Source organism: Garra rufa, chromosome 4 (genome assembly GCF_049309525.1).
Source record: "Garra rufa chromosome 4, GarRuf1.0, whole genome shotgun sequence".
In the NCBI taxonomy this organism is placed as follows: domain Eukaryota; kingdom Metazoa; phylum Chordata; class Actinopteri; order Cypriniformes; family Cyprinidae; genus Garra; species Garra rufa.
This window is the reverse complement of record NC_133364.1, coordinates 58,475,510-58,491,311: the sequence shown is the minus strand read 5'-3', so window position 1 is coordinate 58,491,311 and position 15,802 is coordinate 58,475,510. Positions and strand designations below refer to the sequence as shown.

Genomic DNA, 15,802 nt, shown 5'->3' with positions numbered 1-15,802 from the left:
GATAACTAATTTAACGTCTTAAACTGAGTGACAAGTGAATTTATGTAGTCTCTCTTCTCATGCTTACCCAATACGTAACATTATAAGCTCGTCTGTAGTTCGGTGATACCGTTGAATAGGTTTAATTAGCCAGTGTAGCTAACGTTAGCTGCCAGAGCCCCCAATAGTAAAGCGTCAGACCATTATTTTAATATTTTTAGTTTAGATTAGCGAGCAAGGTCCTGGCAAATCGCTAGGTTGGGTCCTCACAGATGAAAAAAGAAAAGGGTGTTTTGGAGTGTCTGATGCCCATATGTACATAAACACCACTGATCCTGACAAACTTATTCAAAACACGTGAGCATTCATTATAAAACAATCGCTGAATATAACTACGTGAATATACTGAACTGTGTTCAAGCAGAAATATGATGTATTGTGAGTAGTGCATATACAGTGCGTTTGCACATCAGTAATGGACACTTGTACGGCGTGCGTTACTTCATGTTACGACTCAGAGGCAGTATTAACAGTATTAACATTGATAGATGATGATTGTAATCAAGGTAATCAAGGAGTCGTGCAGTAGCGGTATCAACATTAAGTGACATGGCATCTGACGCACTGGAGCCACTGGCACATGCCACTGCTCAGTGCCAGTGACACTTGTGACATGTGCCGATGGACTGTATCACGGTCACTGCTGCCGCAGCTTCCGTGCGTCAGATGCCATGTCACTTAATGTTGATACCGCTACTGCACGACTCCTGCTGGTGGTCATGGTGGTCTTTACCTTGATTACAATCATCATCTATCAAATGACATGACTGGCAGCTAACGTTAGCTACACTGGCTATACGTTAGCTATACTTTGTTTACACTAATAATCCTATTCAACGGTATCACCGAACTACAGACGAGCTTAGCTAATGTTACGTATTTAAATGGGTGAGCATGAGAAGAGAGACTACATAAATTCACTTTTCACTCAGTTTAAGACGTTAAATTAGTTATCTTCCTCAGTAAACACCCTTTTGTTCGCCATGGCTGATAGAACCTCACTCACTCGCTCCTCAGTCAGACTGACTGCGGCAGCAGCGGGGAAACGTAGTGGGCGTGGTCACTTCACTCGAGAGTGACCAATAAAAAAAGGCCTTTCATCCTGGTAGGTAGAGACCGCCCACTGAGATTCATCTTTACTCGCAAGCAAAACTTTTCAACTCGCAAACAAAAAATTTAGACCCGCAAAAAAAGACAGCAGAAAAGAGAGCAACTTTTGTGGTTTCGCGATGAAAAGCGTTTGAAGTGCACAAAGAAAAATAAAGATTGTAAAAAAATTTACACACACTGCAAATAATTTTGTTATCAATTTCTTTATTTTTGAGATTTAAGAAGATTTTTTTTGCTAACTTTTATTTTTTAATTACAAAATAATTAGTTTTACTCTCAAACACAGTATGTTTGTTTGAATAATAAAGACACAAAAATAACCCCATACGCATCACTGGTTCACACCCCTAGTCAAAACGCAATGCAAAAGCGCCTGCTTGGCAATATTTTGGGTTCAAAGTTTTTTTTTTTTTTTTTTTATCGTTGTGGTCCATTCAAACAATTGACGCCGAATTGCCAATTCCCGCAAAAGTGAAAGTATAATACGCATTTATAAGCTGTTTAAATGCAGAAAAAAATAGGAAACCCTCACCCCCCATGGTGATACTGGTATTACCGGTGTTGTCACATGTAGGCATGGGATGATAACCGGTTTCAAGGTTTACCGCAGTTTGAAAAAGTCACGGTTTCAAAACCGCAAACAAAAAATGTTATACCGTTCCTACGATATGTGCATTTTCTGTGTCGTCAAAGTGAAAGCGCAGGACTCTCTACTGGGTTGTGTGTGTGTACCTGCAGAGAAAACAATGCAGCCCCTCTCCCAGCGGTTAGTGCTGCAGACGTGTGTCTGTGATTGTGCTCATGATCCGCAGTCAGTGAGACTCAGCAGTAATATAAGTTCAGGATGGACGAAGGAGGTGAACCCCCACAACACAGAGCGGGGAATAGCAGACTATATGTACTAACGTTACGTTTCTGTGATTGAACATTAGTACAACAATTAAGTTCAAGTGAAATCACGTCTTTGCTTTTAATCCTTCTGTCACGTTAAAGGTGCAGTGTGTAGGTTTTTGCGGCATCTAGTGGCGAAGTGGTGAATTGCAACAGTCCAGCGCTCACCTCTCCCTTTACAGAACTACGGAAGACCATACAGGATTAAAATCTCACCTTTTTTTGACAGCAACGAATAGTGAGATTTCGTTTAAAATGTAATTTAAGGAATTATATTTACTTAATCATTCAACAAAACTATGTTATTGTGAATATTACTGTTACTTGTTCATCATTGTGTCAGTGTTTTTTCTTTCACAAGCTGATAATTCTAAGTTAATAAAGACATAATGGTTCATTAAGGTCTTTAAGCACCCCTGAAACATAGTTATTGCACCTCTGTCTAGAAATCATCTTAATTATTACACAGTGCACCTTTAACATCTTTTCAAAATCATGGCATAAAAAAAAAACCTCGATGGCTCTCACGTGTCTTTGAGTATTTGTTTATTTTTGGAGCTGTCACTAATGGTCATATTTTTGCTTTGATTAGTGATTGCATTTTTTCCATTTAGAAGGATTTGTTTTTGAACATTTCATTTTATTGATTATTGTTGAGCTGCAGCCTTAGGCTCACACAAGTGACTGAAATTTAATTTAATTAAGAAGATATAATTATTTATTTTAATTATTCTGCCTGATGTTCCATGTTACAAAATGTTCTAAATGTTTCCTAAAATAAAATATACTGTGTTCAGCAAAAAAAAAAAAAAAAAAAAAAAAAAAACATTTAAATATAACATTGTAGAGCAGTAATTACAATACCGTGATACCGTGAAACCGTGATATTTTTATCCAAGGTTATCATACCGTCAGAATCTTATACCGGCCCATGCCTAGTCACATGTCGATTAACTAGTGGGGAAATTTCCTCATCGTCACAACCCTAGTATAAACCAAATGTGGTCCACATATGTTTCAGCAAATGTGGCCCAGGTGTATTAACATGTTTCTGGGCCCCATATATCATAAAACAGATGAGGGCTACTTCTGGTTTGGATGTAGCACTGAATAATTTAAATATACATTTGAATTTGTAAATAAGGCCTAAACAATTTTAATAGAATTTGTCTACATTTAGTAGGATACAACACAGTTAACTGATGCAGGCTGATCTGGATATGAGTCTTAAGAAGGCTACTTAATTAGCAATTTAGTTTTTAAACATGCTTTTAATGGCATTTTTTAATATTTGAACAGTGTAGCAAAAAATAAATAAATTGGTATAAACACTCATTGTCTACAGTAGCGATCAAAACTAAAGTATCTCAACACTTATGTATTATAACACTTACCTCCTTCCTCCAGAAGGTGGCCACAACTGCACGTCTAAAAAAGTATTTATCATTGAATCATTCATTCAGTTGATTCTAATATTGAAAAAAACTCTATTAATTTAGACACTGACATTTTTATTTGTTTAAATATACAGTACTGTGCAAAAGTTTTAGGCCACTAGGATTTTCACCAAAACAAAAAAGGTTTTAAGTCGGTTATTTCTATCTTTTGCTGTAGTGTGTCTGTAGGAAATATCAGTTTGCATTTCCAAACATTTATTTTGCCATTAATTGTACAAATCCAGAGAGATTTTAGTTTGCACAAGGAGTCTGACAACAGCCAGTGCTCCACACAGAGATCTGACCTCATCCTCATCCATTCTGTCTGGAATCACATGAAGAAACACAACAAACGGAGACAATCCTAGTGGCCTAAAACTTTTGCACAGTACTGTATATATTTTTTTTTTTAAACTTAAGCAATGAACATTTAGTCAGAACCACTAGTAAATTACGTTATTTTGTTTAGAATTTGTCTAATTAATTTTTTTCTTCAGAATAATGAGAATTTTAATCTCCAATTAAAAAAAAAAAAAAAACATCTTTCAATTTATCCAGAATCATGCAGCTTTAGTTTACATGTTTATTAGTGCATACAATTAATTAATATAAAAGTTTAATTTCATAAAGTACAAGCTGATATCAAAATGATACCTACATTTTATTTATTTTATTTTTTTTCTGTTGAATAGAATACTGTTTTTCCTATATATTTCATTGAGGATTTAAAAAAAAAAAGTTTACAAATGTTGTCTCGGGCTGTTCGTGAACCCAGTCTCGTGTCTCGTCTCGTGGGATAAGTGTCTCGTCACACCCCTATAAACTACATAACCTATCTGATAAATTGACATTAATATGGCTGTTTGTTTTGTTCTCTTCACAGACTGTGTGGATGTAAACTCACTGCTCAGTCCTGTGAGAGTTTGTCTTCAGCTCTACAGTCCTCAAACTGCCCCCTGAGAGATCTGGACCTGACTAACAATGACCTGCAGGATTCTGGAGTGAAGCTTCTTTCTGAAGGACTGAAGAGTCCAAACTGTCAGCTGGAGATACTGAGGTAACTGGTTTTCCATTAAATAATTAACAAAATGCTACCACAATAAATGGCCATTGATTTTTGTCAACAATCTGCTGTCAATGCAATGCCAGAACAAGAGACAACATTCCCAGATAGCATCCGGATGTGGGCCACCTTTGGCAAAAATGTGGCACAATCGACAAAGACTAATCAGGGTGTAAACCAAATGTGGTCCGCATATGTTTCAGCAAATGTGGCCCAGGTATATTAACATGTTTCTGAGCCCCCAATATATCATAAAACAGATGAGGGCTACTTCTGGTTTGGATGTAGCACTGGATAATAGAAATATTCCTTTTTAAACTGTAAATATGGCCTAAAAACTTAATAGAATGTGGCTACATTTAGTAGGATACAACACAGTTAACTGATGCAGACTGATCTGGATATGAGTCTTAAGAAGGCTACGTAACTAGCAATTTAATTTTGAAACATGCTTTTAATGGCATTTTTTATGTGTACAGTGCAGTAAATAAACAAAAACATAAGTGCAGTATAATAATATCTCTTACAGCTAGAGCCACTGTCCCTCTGTCCTCATCGACTGAGGTGTCCCTCTCTCCAACCCCCATCACCAGCTCACAGCGCTCCTTTACCGCTCCGTTAAAGATCCACTGATTTGAACAAAAATATTGTTCCCCATCAGATCTAATATAACACAAAATGTGCTGTTGTTGGCACACTTTGTAAAAAAAAACAACAACACAAAACAGAAAGAGAGAAGGAAGGCTAAAGGCAGTTCAACATTGCAAACATGAATTCAAGGCTGCAGCAGGTGAATCATCATATAGCATATTTAACAGTGTTTCACACTTTAATTCTTACAATTAAGTGTATTTTCCATTATAATCACTTGTCTTGATACCAGTAATCTAGTAATCACATCATATTTATAATATTTTATTAAAATCGTATAAATGGCAGGCCCATAAACATTTAAAAGTTAGAGTTAGGTTTAGTGGGGACAGGATATACAGTTTAATTTAAACATTATTTATTCTGTCAGGTTCTTATAAAACATGGAAATCCAATGTGTGTATGTGTGCTTAATTTATTTGTTAACATTTTAAGGAACACTGAATATAAATGCAATTAATGTCCAATAAAGCCTGGTTAAGGGCGCTTCATTTATAACATTTTCAGATTTTTTGTGACCTAATCTGATCTGTGGTTGATAAATTATCAACAAAATATTTCCTAACTTTTACATATGAGTTAAACACGTTAATTACGGTGCCAATCAATGATGAACTCACTATTTACATACAGCCTATTAATGTATTAACTGCAGTTTATAAACCGTTAATAGGGATGTAACGGTATCAAAACTTCACAGTACGGCAATACCTCGATATGTGTGGCATGGTACGGTATTTATTGAATCATTTACAGGAAAAACAAAACTAATGAAGAGACTTGAAAAAAGTGCCAGAAGTGTTTATTGAACAGTTTACATGAACTCTGAACATATCAATGGCATACAAATTAGCCATCTATCTGTAAACTTTGAAACAGAAACTTAAATATTTCAATTTTAGTAACAAAAAAATATTAAAGCATGTAAAAAACAGTCAAATCAGTTTAGCTGAATGAGTTGTCTGCTTGAAATAAGACTTTTTTTCTTACCCCATTGGCAGATTATTTAGCTTGTTTTTAACAAAAACTCACTTAATTTTGACTTGTTTTTACTAAAAACAAGAAAATAAGTTTTACTTGTCTAGAAAATAATTCTTGATTTAAGGATTTTTAGATATTTTGGCTGGAAACAAGACAAAATTCTAAGTAAGAAAACCATTTTTTGCAGTGCAGTAGGCTCTCATGCCTTTCTTTCGCATTAAATCTTTATTAAAAACACTCCTTTAAAGAACTTTTCTACCTGGACAAGTGCATCTATTATGTTGCCTAGTTTAGCCTCTTTAAAACGGCACCTTTCCTTATTTTAAACCTAGCCAAAAGCCACGTGTTGACTGTGAAATTTATATGCATTTATGGTACATTCCGTGTCAATCCATGTTCATTTTTACAGCGAACAACCTACTGTAACATTAATTCAGCGCATGCAGCGCAGCAAAAAATAGACTCGGTGCCGAAACGATCGCTGCACTGCTGCAAAGGCAGCGCTTCTAGGACGTACTGCCGGACAGCAACCGTGTGCAGTGTGTATCTGTTAACATGGGTGCTGAAAAGAATACGTAACGCATACACACTGCAGACGGAGCAGGTTCCACCATTTCAATCTCTTTTCCTTGCTGCTACAGTCTGTAGCGACAACAGACCGCAAAGGATGATGGCCACGCCTGGGCTGATGGGAAATGTAGTTCCCGCTACCTCACGTTCGCTCCATTCGCCTGAGCAAACTATTCTCAGAAGACCTATTGTTTTATCGAGTCATGCGACCACGGTAGTATCGAAAACAATGTGTTATTGTGAAATGACGGTATTTACAATAGCGTTACATCCCTAACCGTTAATGAACTATAATAGTCTTGAAATTAGGGCTGTGCAATATGGACAAAATAATCATATTGCGATTTTTTGAACGAATATTGCGATTGCGATTTTATTTGCGATTTTTATTTATTTCTTTTGCTTTTTCAAACAAGCTACATACATTCTAAATGTATTCAGTGCACAAGAAGTGCATAAAACATTTCACCATGAAATAACATTGTATTAAGTTTAATAAACAAAACTGTAGTAAAATTGTCTTTAAAACAGACAACATAAAATAAATAAGCCATTTTACTTTTTTCCCGGTACTTTAGCCTACTTTGTGCAATAACGAATACATTCATTTCAGTGGAAAAATAAGTCCAAAACTCTAAACTTTAACATTTTGAGGGTTCTAAAATCTTTTGCTTTTTTTTTTTTTTTTTTTTTTAGAAATTCTTATGTGTTTTAATTTTTCTGATAATGAAAAAGCATAAACATTTATTTATTTTTAATCAAATGAAAAATAAACCCTTTTAATTTTTGTCAAACAAACAGAAATTTACTGTTAAAATCAATGCGTGGAAGAAAAATTATATTCAGTTTAAAACGTTTAAATAATAATTAAGTGGTTAATCTTGTTGTAATATTTTTTATCATATATATTGTTTTATGTAAATTATTTAAATAGGAATATATAAACACCTACATTATACTGTACAAAAGTAATACAGGACTAATATTGTTCTGTTACATGTTAAACCGTACTTTTATTTTGACAGGTTGCAGTGAAGTTTCTGTGTGTATGTGATGCTAGTTTTCTCAAATGAAACGGTAAAAGTGAAACTCACAGCAGCGTTTTGGAGATTGAGTTTATCTGTTCATGTGAGATCCAAATGCCAAAAATTAGCGGGAGCGTCACGTGTGGTTCAGTCTTCATGTAGTAAAGAAATAAAACGCGTCTCTGCCATTCATACATACAGAAGCAAACGGAACATGCAGGATTCATATTAAAACGGTCTTTTGCATTTCAGTTTTCACAGACACTAGTCCATATCGCGATTTGAATTAAGTGACAGACCAACTTTTGATTTATTAATCCAAAAATCGACGAATTACGTGGCATTCCGCGCTATAGTAAATTGGGTTTTTATGAATGGAGTCCGCGATCCAGTCCGTGTTTTCTTGGAGGAGACATTGTAATCACGCGACCATGAAGAGACAGAAATGACATGCCTTAGTGTAAATAAGATAAATAACATAAGGCAATTTAGTATGTTTAATAAAAGAACTATGTATAGACCTGTTCTGTAGGAAAGATAACCTTAAATGACTTCTATTGTGATGTGGCGCTATATCGAAAATAAAATGAACCTGACGTTCAAGGGGGGCGGGGGTGCCGTTGGGGGGATAGATAAAATCGCAGCCTTGTGCGGTTTAGAAATCGCATGTGCTTAAATCGCGATTTTTTTGCGATTGCGATTAATTGCACAGCCCTACTTGAAATGATTTGAAAGTGGTTTGTTCTTATATTCTTATTATAAAGTGTTATTCAGCACAAACATGAACTCCAGATTATAAACTATTAGGGACATAATGAGATCTCATGAGATATGACTGGTATCGTGAAAACATGATGATATCCTTGTAAAACACAGGGTTCGTACGGGGGCTTGAATTCCTTGAAAATGCTTGAATTTTAATGAAGTGCTTTCAAGGTTTGAAAAATGCTTGGATTTTGGATGAAGTGCTTGAAAGTGCTTGAATATGCAGTTGCATCGGTTTCATATTAATTCGCTTTCATACTAAATAGTAATTTTTTGTCATGCTTATAATATGTAAAAGAAAGAACAGAAAAAACAGGTCCGCTGGAGTCAGTGTGCACGTGAGGCTGTAGTGTGATCCGCTGGTCTTTCTTGCTGCGCTTCCTCTGATGAAACAGAGCGGTAGATAAAACATGTCAGTTATCAGGAGGTTGCTGCATCAGTCCTCGATGGCTTGAAAATGACAAATAAGAATTATGTTTAAAACCAGAATTTGGGGATCACAAAATTGCCATCCCGATGTCCCGGGGCTATTGTGTTTTCCAGTCGAGCTACTAAAATGTTTCACCGGACTATCTTAAAGTAGAGGGCTCGTGCGGGTCATTACAAACTCATCAATTTAGCCGTATCAAAGTTAAGGCCATACAAAGTTTTAAATGTATTAAATAGTATAAGAAAAGGCTTAATTATAAGTTTAAAAGCTAGGGACGGATATACGAGAATCGCGATAGGGCTGGATAAAACTTCAAAAGGCAATGATATCATATTGAATAAACACACACTGCAGGTTTCAAAGTCAAAACGCGGCACGGATGTCTTTATATGAATGTATCTGAAGGGAACCGACTGTCCTCAGAAACGTGTCTTTGGCATTGTCATTTCATGTCTGATAAAACTGCATTAATGCTGATTTGTGTTCAGCCGTTATTAGGAAACCGTAATATTTCAGCACTCCTAAAGCTCCCCCTCGTGACAGGGAATGAATTAGCGAATATTCAGCTGTTTAGCAAGATTATTACAAATATTGGCCCATGTTTTTATGCAGCAAACACATTAGAGTTGTAAATGTAAAAGTTATGTGCTTTCTAAAAATATAAACAATTAAGACACTAATAGTTATGTTTTAAATAAATTATACTTGATATATTCATTTTAAAGGTATAAAGGCTGAAATGCCATTGTATAAGATGTTTTGTTTTTGTGTAAAAATCTGACTTATAAATCATGTCATTTTATGTCTTAATGTTACTGTACATTGTTCAACCCCACTACGGTGTTCATTTTACTTGTGTAGCTCTTAAAAAGGGTCATAAATTGCCTTAAATTAATATTAAAAAATTCAGCAGATACACTGTAAATAGTGAAAAAAATACCTTGATATTTGTGAATAGGAAATCAGGTAGGAGTCTAAATGTCAATCAAAAATATTTTCAATGTTTAAAAAATGGTCTTTTTTCATTTGGGCCAGTTAATTTGTATTATTAATTTTATAGTGTCTTTTTGACTACCTTTTAGTACTTTTAGGCTGGAATGTGAAAAGTATTTGTGAAAATCCTTCAAGTTTTAGAAAGTTTTCAAGTTTTAGAATTTTAGTTTATCATATTTTTTTGCAGTCATTTTATAGCAGTCATTAATGTGTTACCATAGGCATTGCCCTACTCCACTCATACAGTATTACTTTTATTTGTGCAGGTCTTAAAAAGCCTTTAAATTGTATTTTTAAAACACTACAGATTTATTTTTTGGCCTTTTTTGCCTTTATTGTGATAGGAAAGATCAGATAGGACAGGAAGCGAAGTGGGAGAGAGATTAGGGGAGGGATCGGGAAAGGTCCTCGAGTCGGGACTCGAACCCGGGACGCCCAGAGCGCACCAGCGCTATATGTCGGCGCGCTAACCACACGCCTATCTGCGCCGACTTAATTATATATTTTAAATTATATAATTTGTATACAGAATGTTGACTATTTATATGGGGCAATGTTATATGCAATCTAGACAGTTGTTTTTTTCAATAGCACAATAACATCTGATTTAAAATTTAGAACTCATGTCTGTGAATGTGTAATTTCAAATCAAATCAAATCAAAATTTATTTGTTAAGCACCTTAAAAAACACAGAGTGTACCAAAGTGCTGTACAACACTATAAACACAATAAAAACACAGATATAGATAGAATTTTACTTTAGAAAAGGTGTAAGAAACCTGAAAACATTTAGCAGAGTTTAATTAGAGCTGCACAATTAATCATTAAAAGATTGCAATCTCTATTTAAACACCCAAGCAATCTTATTCCTGAATGAAAATGATTCAGCTGTGTCTATTACGACTGTTTCAGACGCTCCACTGACGCTTACCATGAGAAACAGGTAGGGATGCAGCGATCCGAATCGGCCGATCATGTATTATAACACTTACCCTCTTCATCCAGGATGTGGCCACAACTGCACATTTAAAAAAGTATTCATCATTGAATCATTCGTTCAGATGATTCTAATAGTGAAACAGCATCCGGATGTGGGCCACCTTTGGCAGAAATGTGGCACAATCGACAAAGACTAATCAGGGTGTAAACCAAATGTGGTCCACATATGTTTCAGCAAATGTGGCCCAGGTATATTAACATGTTTCTGGGATAGTTTTGGCAAAGATATGACACAGTGAGCTTTGGCTAATCAGTATGTCAGCCTAACTTGTCCCACATTTGACATGGCAAATATGCTCCATATATCATAAAACAGATGAGGGCTATTTCTTGTTGGATGTAGCACTGGATAATTGAAATATACATTTGAAATTGTAAATATGGCCTTAAAATTTAATAGAATTTGGCTACTTTTAGTAGGATACAACACAGTTAACTGATGCAGGCTGATCTGGATATGAGTCTTAAGAAGGCTACATAACTAGCTATTTAGTTTTGAAACATGCTTTTAATAGCATTTTTATATGTGCACAGTGCAGCCAATAAAAAAAAAAAACACACAAAAAAACATAAGTGCAGTATAATAATCTCTTACAGCTAGAGCCACTGTCTCTCTGTCCTCATCGACTGAGGTGTCCCTCTCTCCAACCCCCATCACCAGCTCACAGCGCTCCTTTACCGCTCCGTTAAAGATCCACTGATTTGAACAAAAATATTGTTCCCCATCAGATCTAATATAACACAAAATTTGCTGTTGTTGGCACTACAATTAAGGGTATTTTCCATTATAAATAAAGTGACTATGTATATAATGATCAATGGTTTGGGGGAATATTTGTTTCTTCTTGATCTTTTTTGTGACCAGTTGTTTTTATTGAATAATCAGTTCAATATAAAAAGAATCAAACACTAATGTGATGTGTACTGTTGTTATATGTGTCTGTAGGTTGTCTGGCTGTATGGTGACAGAAGAAGGCTGTGGTTATGTGTCTTCAGCTCTGAGTTCAAACCCCTCACACCTGAGAGAGCTGGATCTGAGCTACAATCATCCAGGAGATTCAGGAGTGAAGCTGCTTTCTAAGAAACTGAAGGATCCAAACTATTCACTGGACAAACTCAAGTATGTCAACCTGGAGGAGTTTTGGGGTTTTGTTGTTTAAACTTTTCAGTGTCTCTGTATATCTAAACAAGTCTAGGAGTTTCTAGAGAATGCAACAATATAAATGATTTAAAGAGCACTGGTCTGTGGAGTAAAATTAACTTAACTGCTCAGACAAAACAAATTAACAACAAAACAGTACTTTAATCCCTACCTGGCCACAAAACAGGAGCAGACAGTGAAATCAGTGTTGGGTAAGTTACTTTAAAAAAGTAACTAAATACTAATTACTTAATCAATGTTGTATTTAAAATACTTATCTAATTACTGTGTCTAAAAAGTAACTTAAATACTCAATAAGTAATTTAACCCTCTGGTTGTGTTCAGATCCCATTCACACTCCTGGTGTTCCCGGTCAAAAATGACCGGACTCCAAACAATTGCTTATAAATCTCACATTATGCTAGATTTTCAACAAATATTGGATTCAATCTTTTTGTCAACTTGTTTTCTTTCATTTAGGACTGGTTTTGTGTTTCTATTTGCATCTGATTAATCGTAGGCCTCATTTTTCTGAGAGTAGGTTCCTTGTTTTTTGAGTGAAAAAATCATTTTTTATGAATAATTTTCACAATATGAAACAAAAAATTATAAAAATTTGCACAGTTTCTCACACTAGTGTGCTTTAATGATTAATCAGGAAGTTTGCTTTTAAATGCTTTTATTTTGTACAAAATTGCAAAAAGTCACACTTGTGGTGTTCCCGGTCAAAAATGACCGGACTCCAAACAATTACTTATAAATCACTCATTATGCTATATTATCACCAAATATTGGATTCAATCTTTTTGTCTACTTGTTTTCTTTCATTTAGGACTGGTTTTGTGTTTCTATTTGCATCTGATTAATCGTAGGCCTCATTTATCCGAAAGTAGGTACCTCATTTTGTGAGTAAAAAAGGCATTTTTTATGAAAAATTTTCACAATATGAGATAAAAAATTATAAAAATTTGCACAGTTTCTCACACTAGTGTGCTTTAATGATTAATCAGGAAGTTTGCTTTTAAATGCTTTTATTTTGTACAAAATTGCAAAAAGTCACACTTGTGGTGTTCCCGGTCAAAAATGACCGGACTCCAAACAATTGCTTATAAATCTCACATTATGCTATATTATCACCAAATATTGGATTCAATCTTTTTGTCAACTTGTTTTCTTTCATTTAGGACTGGTTTTGTGTTTCTGTTTGCATCTGAATAACTGTAAGCCTCATTTTTCTCAAAGTAGGCACCTCATTTTTTGAGTGAAAAAATCATTTTTTATGAATAATTTTCACAATATGAGTTGAAAAAATATGAAAATTTGCACTGTTTCTCACACTAGTGTGCTTTAATATTTAATCAAGAAGTTTGCTTTTAATTGCTTTAATTTTGTACAAAATTCCACAAAGTCACACTTGCCAAAAATGGCCGCCCATTGAAAATGAATGGGGAAGAATGAGCATAAAGGCTGGAATACACTACATGACTTTTTAAATCTGAACAGATTTTTTTAAACAATAGGCATCATACACTTACCAACTTTGTAAACAGTAACAGAGGAAAACTGGCCATCATACACTACATAAGGATAATACACTTGCAGACTTTGAAGTCTGATCACAACAAACTCATGCAGAAACGTGCGCCTTTTTGCTATGAGTCGCATAACAAATGAAAACAGTATAGGTTCTTAAATGGGCTAAAAATATCAAACATGTTTGATTATCCTCCGACTAGATGAAATCAAAGTCTGAAGCTAAAAATTCGGAGTCTGTGACCATCATACACTACGCAATTTTTTTTATGGAATCCATCGACTCAAATCTGAAGATTTGCCCTGACTTTCAGCAACTATCCTCAGTTTCTCCAGACTGTAAATCGGTGGAAAATCGGGGCAAAAAAATCACAATTAGTGTTCAGTTGCATGTTGTGCTCCTGAACATTTAAAACATTATGACAATAGGTTTTGAGAGAAAATGAAGAGATGCACATTTTGTGCCCCAAAAGATGTGAAAACATCCATGGTCTGTTGCAAATGGAGAGCAAACATTTGCAAAATTTATTTGAGAGTCATGTGAATAATTAAAAAAAAAAAAAACATTTGCAAGACACATAATGCTAGTGTCAATGCATGCATGAGTTCAAACAATAACCAGGTGTTCGTTGAAGTGGTTCTCTATATGGCAATGCTAATGTGTTTTTTTTTTCTGTCACAATAGTCAGATTTGTTGTTACATGATATTGTCTCAGTTTGACAGTGTCTGTTTGCAGGAACTGAAATATAACAGTTTTGGTTTGTTGTTCCATAAAATGTTATAATATAAATAATCTGAACGTGTTCTTTTTTGTGTCACAATCGTCAGATTTTACAGGGAACTGCATAAGTGTTAATTTGTGCCCCTTTTTAGAAAATAAAACCATTTCAAATAAAGGTCCTGTTCTTTGTGATCTCCCCCATTCACTTCAATGGCCGGACATTTTTGACAAATGTGACTTGGTGCAATTTTGTACAAAATAAAAGCTTTTTAAAGCAAACTTCCTGATTAAACATAAAAGCACAGTAGTGTGAGAAACAGTGCAAATTTTCATATTATTTTGTTTACTTTTGTGAAAATTATTCATAAAAAAATGCTTTTTTCACTCAAAAAACACGGTATCTACTCTCAGATAAATGAGGCCTACGATTAATCGGATGCAAATAGAAACACAGAACCAGTCCTAAATGAAAGAAAACAAGTTGACAAGAAGAATGAATCCAATATTTGGTGATAATATAGAAAAATGAAAGATTTATAAGCAATTCTTTGGAGTCCGGTCATTTTTGACCGGGAACACCACAAGTGTGACTTTTTGCAATTTTGTACAAAATAAAAGCATTTAAAAGCAAACTTCCTGATTAAACATTAGGGCACATTAGTGTGAGAAACAGTGCAAATTTTTATAATTTTTTGTTTCATATTGTGAAAATTATTCACAAAAAATTATTTTTTCACTCAAAAAACATGGTACCTACTCTCAGATAAATGAGGCCTACGATTAATCAGATGCAAATAGAAACACAAAACCAGTCCTAAATGAAAGAAAACAAGTTGACAAAAAGAATGAATCCAATATTTAGCGATAATATAGCATAATAAGAGATTTATAAGCAATTGTTTGGAGTCTGGTCATTTCTGACCGGGAACACCAGGAGTGTGACTAGGTTAAATAAAACCCACAAAAAATAAATAAATTTTTTAAAAATTTTATGAGAAGTACTTATACCCTGTGTGAACAAAGTCAGGAAATTTGAGTCCAAGGCGATAACATTAACTAGTATTTTTGGGAAAATGAAAATCTTTTTCGGGTCAATTTGACCCGAACACAACCAGAGGGTTTTTAACTAAATACTTCTTAAAATCCCTATAAACCTTGAGTGGACAAAAAAAAAAGAAATTAAACTCTTTAAATAATAGATAATTAAATAAAACATGAGTCAAACATGAAATAGTTTAGCATTTTAGCTTTTTTAATAATCTATATTACATTCTATGAAAACATTCTATAATAATAAACTTTTTTGTAAGAAATGTAACCTTCTTTCGGTAAGAAACACAATTCCAGAATAATAAAAATGTATTTTATTCTTAAGAAACTTAAGAAAAGTTAAACATGACATGTATCACCCTGTAAACGTGAAACTTAATTTCAAACAATGAGTTCAATATA

General features: G+C 34.4%; 1 protein-coding gene across 1 annotated transcript in view; it reads left to right on the top strand.

Annotated features, from left to right (window-relative positions):
• The window catches only part of LOC141333054 (NACHT, LRR and PYD domains-containing protein 3-like), a 68,666-nt gene that overhangs the window by 36,573 nt on the left and 16,291 nt on the right, over positions 1–15,802 (top strand). The window contains exons 4-5 of the mRNA XM_073837999.1: positions 4,360–4,533; positions 11,901–12,074. Coding sequence (XP_073694100.1) covers positions 4,360–4,533; positions 11,901–12,074 — 348 coding nt within the window. The remainder of the gene's footprint in view (positions 1–4,359; positions 4,534–11,900; positions 12,075–15,802) is intronic.